The sequence below is a fragment of the Austrofundulus limnaeus genome, unplaced genomic scaffold (assembly GCF_001266775.1).
Source record: "Austrofundulus limnaeus strain Quisiro unplaced genomic scaffold, Austrofundulus_limnaeus-1.0 Scaffold126, whole genome shotgun sequence".
Lineage (NCBI taxonomy): Eukaryota > Metazoa > Chordata > Actinopteri > Cyprinodontiformes > Rivulidae > Austrofundulus > Austrofundulus limnaeus.
This window is the reverse complement of record NW_013952528.1, coordinates 1,116,759-1,123,820: the sequence shown is the minus strand read 5'-3', so window position 1 is coordinate 1,123,820 and position 7,062 is coordinate 1,116,759. Positions and strand designations below refer to the sequence as shown.

At 36.1% G+C, this 7,062-nt stretch overlaps 1 protein-coding gene across 1 annotated transcript in view; it reads left to right on the top strand.

Moving 5' to 3' along the window:
- The window catches only part of avl9 (AVL9 homolog (S. cerevisiase)), a gene marked incomplete in the record, with an annotated part of 27,604 nt that overhangs the window by 5,962 nt on the left and 14,580 nt on the right, over positions 1 to 7,062 (top strand). The window contains 8 exon segments of the mRNA XM_014015278.1: positions 523 to 643; positions 3,523 to 3,608; positions 4,145 to 4,216; positions 4,962 to 5,051; positions 5,145 to 5,211; positions 6,568 to 6,608; positions 6,710 to 6,748; positions 6,833 to 6,902. Coding sequence (XP_013870732.1) covers positions 523 to 643; positions 3,523 to 3,608; positions 4,145 to 4,216; positions 4,962 to 5,051; positions 5,145 to 5,211; positions 6,568 to 6,608; positions 6,710 to 6,748; positions 6,833 to 6,902 — 586 coding nt within the window.

Genomic DNA, 7,062 nt, shown 5'->3' with positions numbered 1-7,062 from the left:
CTGTAGGTGTTTTGTTGATTTCAAGTCTGGTGACATACTTGATCAGATCTCCTGTTTCACTTTTTCTTTTCTTTTGTAAATACCATGCTGGAATATCCTTCCTCCTGGTTTATAGAGGTGCACACATAATTTCTTTAGTAACGACTATCATTGTTTTAAATCAAAACAGAAACATTTAAAGTGTGCAGGATGGTGACCCTTGAGGACCAGGATGGGACACTAGTTTCACGAGTTTCAAACAAAATTTCTGTGATTTTTCTTGACTTCTACACACGCTCTTGTTTTCCACACTATTGGGTAAATAATCAGTGAAAATCATTTCACATTTGTGCTTCCATTTGTTGCCTTTTACATTCAGACACCATATCATCACAGCCCCACCTCTGTGCCATCTTGTCTGGACTACACTGTTAGTCCTTACCAGCTCTCATCTGAACGGCTTAATTCGTCTCGGAGGAGAAACGTATTGAGTATAAACTATTGGAAGCGTTGCAATAGAAATATGTTGTTTTCTGTCCTCAGGTTGAGTTCTCGTACCCCCCTCTGATGCCAGATGAGGGTCACGACAGCAACCTGCTACCAGAGGAGTGGAAATACCTCCCTTTCCTGTCTCTTCCTGATGGAGCACACAACTACCAGGAGGGTACGTCTCAGCTGTACTATGTCGGGGGTGTGGGGGTATTTACAAAGATCCCAGTCTCATATAGGCAGGGACATTTAATTAACAAACTGCGGAACATTTCATCTTGATATAGAAGGGGATGAACTGAATTATTTTATACTTTGTGATCAATTGTAATCCTTTAAACAGAGAATCTACAAGTCTATATCTTAATAAATGCCTCACTCCAACAGTATAGACACACAACGTTTTACATTTTACAAGTGTTTACTTCCTTGTTTACTGTGACATCATTTCTGGGATGGGACTTGACTTTAGTATAAAGCTGTTGGAATGGGGGATCGAACCAACAAACCACTAGTTACAGGACGACTCCCCTAACCACTGCCACACATGTTTGTGTGTTAATTTCTACATGTCTGTAAATAAAAGTTCAATTTTGTCTCTCATTTGAACTTGATCTTTTAATATTGTTAGAAAAAGCTGAAAAAGTGAACTACGTTGACAAGTTTTTGCACTGTGAATAATTTCTTGTCTTTTTGTGTGTGCTGCAGACAAGTTTAATTTCACTGAAGTTTATTTTATCAAGGCAAAGCACAGTAAACAATGTTACATGATAGAAGCAAAGCAACCATTGTGTRTGAATGTTTTCCAGCCACAGGCTAATTTGTAAACCCAGACCTTAAGTTATGGATAAGTTATGTTAAACGTAAGTCATGTATTTGTACAACTCGTTAGCAGTGCAGTATGTTCACTGCCAAAATAAACTTCCTGTTGATTTTATCCCCCTCAGATTTTCATGTTGGGATAAGTTGTTTAAAACCTTCTAATGACAGGGCTGAAGATGTAAATCCAGCTACTGTAGGTCATTTCTCTTTAACGTGCTGCTTAAACCTTTTATTTTGTAAAAGTGGTTTGTAGAAACAAGACATTTTAAAATGTGACACATGGAGCGTGATGACTGATTGTGGCTGAAGTCACCTGACTGTATTGTGGTTTTACCTCTTATCAAACTGTCATGTGGGGGCAAACAACAGGAARTGAGCCAAAGGTAACAGACTTTCATCTTTCAGACCACACCTAACATSGTAGGCAGGAAACTTTCTATTCAGTCTGTTTTTGTGAATATATTTGTCTGATGGGCAGTGTTTCAGGATGTTACAAGGATAACAATGAGATGCAGCTGATTTTGTTTGCTTTTTATTGAATGCTTAAAACCGTTTGTTAGCTGATTTATAGGAAGAAAAAAAACTGCAAGTGCTTTTTTTTCCCTCAGCAGCTTAATAAACTAACAGCATCAGTGATATGATGGATTTTGGTTACAGAATACATTCACTGCTGCTAAAGGACGAACTCCGTTATTCAGAGCTTGAAAAGAGATGTTATATTGATGTCTGCTTTGGGGTTTTTGTCTTTTTTTTTTTCAAATAAAACACAATCTGTTTTCCATCAAAAAAAAATTGGAGGTACGGCACAGGGAGAAACACAAAAATTATAGACATAACAGACTGGGAAGAACTAAACCGGAGTGACAACACAAGAATCCTAAATATTCAGAAAACATGAGAAACCAAAAAGGGGACAAATTAAAACCAAAATACAAAGAACCATAAAACAAAACACAAAGACCCTGACACAATTAAACTTATTCATTTGTTTGTGTTTACAAAAGTACGTTAAGCTCCTAAAAGTTAGAGTCAGCTTGTTAATTAGTTAAGTTTTTGAGCAAAATTGGAATGTGAATTTGGATTTTTACTGAATCTGGAATGTCAGATTATTTTACAGATTTTTAAATGTGCTAAAAACTTATCTGACATCAGTTTTAAACTTGACAAGATTGTTCTGTTTTTTAAACCCATACATTTCTTTCACTTTATACTTTTGTATATTTTTGATATGAAAAGTCAGATGTTTTTGAAAATGGTTTTTAATCAAGATTTTGTTAGAAATTAGCTAATATAAAATGCACAAAGATAATGGGGCTCAAGCCCAACAAATTAGCTTTCAAATGGACTTTTTCTTTATATTTGTTAATTTGAGCTTCTGCCTACAGCATTTAAAWTTGTTATTGAAAAAAAACATACTCAAATAAAATTTTAAATTGTGTAACTGTTTTTATAATGAAAACAATGTTTGAAAACTTTGAAGGAATTTATTGGGGTGTTTACTACTGACTTTTAAAAACACTACACATTGTGTAGTCTTTTATTAGGTGAACAGTAATATATTTCTATAATGTGGTTATCTCTGATTTGATGATTTTATGTGCAGACTGAGTTGTGTGAGGCTCTTGAGCAGGGTCTCACAGACTCAGGAGGCTTTTAGTCAGATACATGWCTGACTTAAAAACAACACATAAATAAGAACTGTGATGGACCATTAGGGTGAGGAGCGATGTATGACATCCTGATTCCATGTAGGGACAGCCTGCCCCTTTTGTATGTCATGAGGCGGAGTCAGGATGCGAAGAGGGTTGTTACATGATGTGTGTTTCCGGGTTTTGAGCTGATGCCTGTTGGAGGCACATTAAAAAGCTAATCAGTCCACAGCTGTGTCCGAATGTTTTGTATGGCTCACTCAAACATTCACATGTCATTATTAGTAACTGGAATTAGATCTGAACAGGTAAATGGTAACGAACACTGCTTATTTTTAACAGCTTGGTTAAAAATCTTTCTTCTGTTCTTTTCTTAAACCCACTAGAGTAACCGTTTAATATAAAGTTCTTTACTTTCTTGAGGATGAAGCCAAATAACCTGTTTTCCTCTGAGCATCTTTTTGTATTTTTGTTTCTGTCATGAACATCATGAAATTGCAGATTCCTGACCATGTTGAATTTGAAAAACAAACAAAACACATAAATGTACATGAGTCTGACTGATCTTGTTCTTATCTTTCAGACACAGTTTATTTCCATCTGCCACCTCTCAGTGGAGACACAAAGTGCGTTTATGGAGTTTCCTGCTATCGCCAAATAGAAGCAAAGGTCGGCCAAAACATTATACATTCATGTTACTGGCTTTAACGAACATGAGATGTATTACTTCTTATTTGGGTTGTTTTTAATTGACAACAATTCAGATATAAAAAACAGCATTTTTGCAGCTGTTGGTTGACAGCTGATGCACAGTCTAATGGTACAAAGGCAATATTCAAGCTGGCATTTTGTTTGGACTGGGAGGCTGTAGAAGCTCAGTGATCAGTGCTGCAGTCTTGTTATCCTGAGGCTGCTGGTTCAAACCCAGGTTGAGTTAAGAGCATCTGACACAAAACAATTGACAAATGTCTCGAGTTTACTCGTGGCGATCCCTCTTGAGGAGAGCAGCCAATAGAAAAACATTTCATTAAAACTAATTTCATTAGATTTAATCATTTTCACAAGAGGCCAACATTTTAAACCTGGGTGTTTGTTACAAGATGATGTTTTGCTCGTCATTCAGCTGATTTGTTCTGTGACTTAGTGCTTATTGATCTAAACAGCTGAATTATCCAAATTTTTATCTTTCCAAAATGTCGTCTCAGGCTCTGAAGGTCCGACGGGCTGATGTCACCAGGGAGACGGTTCAGAAGAGCGTCTGCGTCCTCAGTCGAGTGGTGAGTCACAGCCATCATWGTAAAGTCAAGACAATAAACTTTGATTTCAGCCTCAGAACTGAATTTAATTTTCAGGCTCTTTGCTCTGGAGCCCTACCATCAGTTTACAGGAGAAGGAGAAAAAACATTAAACACTATCATTAAACTTGGATAAAACTAGTTACATGATATTCAGTAATAGAAAGAAAACTATTGATTTTCCATTTAAAGTTGATGGTGTTGAGATTAGTAGAATCAGTGAGGTAAAATTTTCGGGCATTATCATTGAAGAAGGGCTGACATGGAGAGCTCATGTGAATTACTTAACAACAAAAATAGCTAAATCCGTTGGAGTACTGTATAAAGTAAAGGAGTTATTTAATGTTTCTTCTTTTTGCCTCCTTTCATTTCAATTTGGATTTGTAAATTTCTTGTTGTGTATGAAAAATGTTTTTTGTTTTTAAATGAAATGAATAAATGAGAAAAAAACAGCGAATAGCAAACAGTGTTTCCCCGGAGTTTCTAAAGAAATGCTGATAAGGAAAAGGAATGTTATAATTTAATAGCATTTTCTTTAGTGTTCAGGAGTGAAGCTAACAAAACAACTGCTGCTAACCAGCTGTTTGTGTTCAGTAAATGTCAGCAGGGAACAGTGATTCATGGTTCTGGTCAGGAAAAATGGCCCTTCACCAGGATGTTGTCGGTCATGTTGTAACTGACTCACACACATTCAGCTGCTGACTCAGTTTGTTTGTTTTACTCCCAGCCTCTCTACGGTTTACTTCAAGCAAAGCTGCAGCTCATCACACACGCCTACTTCGAGGAGAAGGATTTCTCGCAGATCTCCATCCTGAAGGTGAGGAAATAATCTGACTGGAAACTCCACCTGTGAGTTTTTTGTCTTCCACGTCCTGTCATCAGTTCCAGYCACTTCCTGTTTCTTCCACAGGAGCTGTACGACCACATGAACAGCTCTCTCAGGGGGTCAGCTCTGGATGGCTCACAAGTTTATCTAGGTAGGTAAAACATTCATTAAGTGTGCATTAAGGGTATAGCAGTACATGTATTTGTACTGAACCATCATGGTACAGATGTCATGGTCTGGTGCGCACAGCAAAATAAAGAATGTGTCAGTCATTGGTGTTAATCATTGTTGTTTTAAAGATGGCACATATGATTTTTAATTTCTTTTTTATAACTGCAACAGCAGAAAATGAGGAGAGGAAAAGCTCTCAGATCCCAGTGAGACAGGGAGGTGGATGTATGGCAAACATGCTTTGGTTTGGAGTCTAATAAACACAGTTAAAGTCATCTTGAGACTTTTAATAAGCTCCTCTCATGTGTAAACGGCTCACTAGCACTCATGTTGCTGAAAAGCTAAATGAATTGATGTTTGTAAAATCTTTTAAACAACAGACAGAAACCTTTTAGTTTAGACTTTATTGAATGTTTTGTTTGACATGACTGGTAGGATACTGTTTATAGTTCAAATTGTATAAATAATACATTACAATATGACTTTTTAAATATTTATTTTTAGTGGTGTCCCAATACCATCATTGTTACAAGTACTCATAAAAAAATGCCCTGATACTCCTGAACCAATACAGATACTGGTATCAATACTGAAAGTTTGTCAGTTCCATGTTTAAGAAATGTATACAAGTTGAAAGAGAATTTTATTAGTTATTTTATTTATTTTAAAATGYTGCAACGGTATACACCATGCTGTATGTTTGATGTGACCCAGTCAGAGGGGCTGTAGGCCAATAAAAGAAATGTGTTTTGTAATGTTCAGGTTCTAACTTGATAAGTACTTTGTATCAATTCCCAGTATCAGTGAGTACCCAAACTGAAGTACTCATATTCATACTTGGTTTGAGAAAAACTGGTATTGGGACATCACTGTTTATTTGCATTGTAAAGTTATCAATTGACACATTGTTGCCTGTTAAAAAAGAAAAACTAACGCACATCATTTTCTGTTTCTACTTACTGATCCAACCCTGAAGTGAATTTTGACCACGAAACATAACGAATCATGATTTATGTGTGCTGTTATCGTTGTATGTGATCTCAGTGATATGACCCTGAAGCAAAAGTCTAAAAATGTCTAAATGTCTAAAAATCAAAAAGATGCTCCAGCACACGTTTAGTGATTTACTGTTGCAGCATTGCAGTCCTTTTATTTTGTTGGACTCAACTCTCCTTCTCTCACATGCCTGGCCCAGGTTTTTTATTGTTTTTATTTTGTCTTTCTAATTCCTAAAATGGATCTGTATTTTTCCTCTTTAAACCTGTGTGGCTGTTGCACAATCCATGAAGATTTTTCTGGGGGAATATTAATTTCTTAATTTTTTTTCTCTTTTCAGGCTTATCACCGAGAGACCTAATCCTTCACTTTCGACACAAGGTGACAAATAAGAAATCACAAGATTTTTGTGAGCAATAAGGATTCAAAAGATCCAGTTTCTTGAATAATTTTAGCTCTGAGACTGTTCTCTGTTATTGCAGGTTCTCATTCTCTTCAAGCTCATTCTGCTAGAGAAGAAGGTTAGACGCCAAACTAAAATATGAAGTTTTGTATTTTCTGTAGCTGTAATATTCATGCATTTCTTTATATTTATTTGTTTGCAGGTTTTATTCTACGTGTCTCCTGTTAACAGACTAGTGGGAGCTCTGGTTACGGTTCTGTCACTGTTTCCAGGTCAGTAACAAACAGAAAATCAGGCTAGCATGTGTATATTATTATTGTTATTATTATTATTATTATTATTATTGTTGTTGTTGTTGTTGTTGTTGTTGTTGTTGTTGTTGTTGTTGTTGTTGTTGTTGTTGTTGTAGTAGTAGTAGTAGTAGTAGTATAT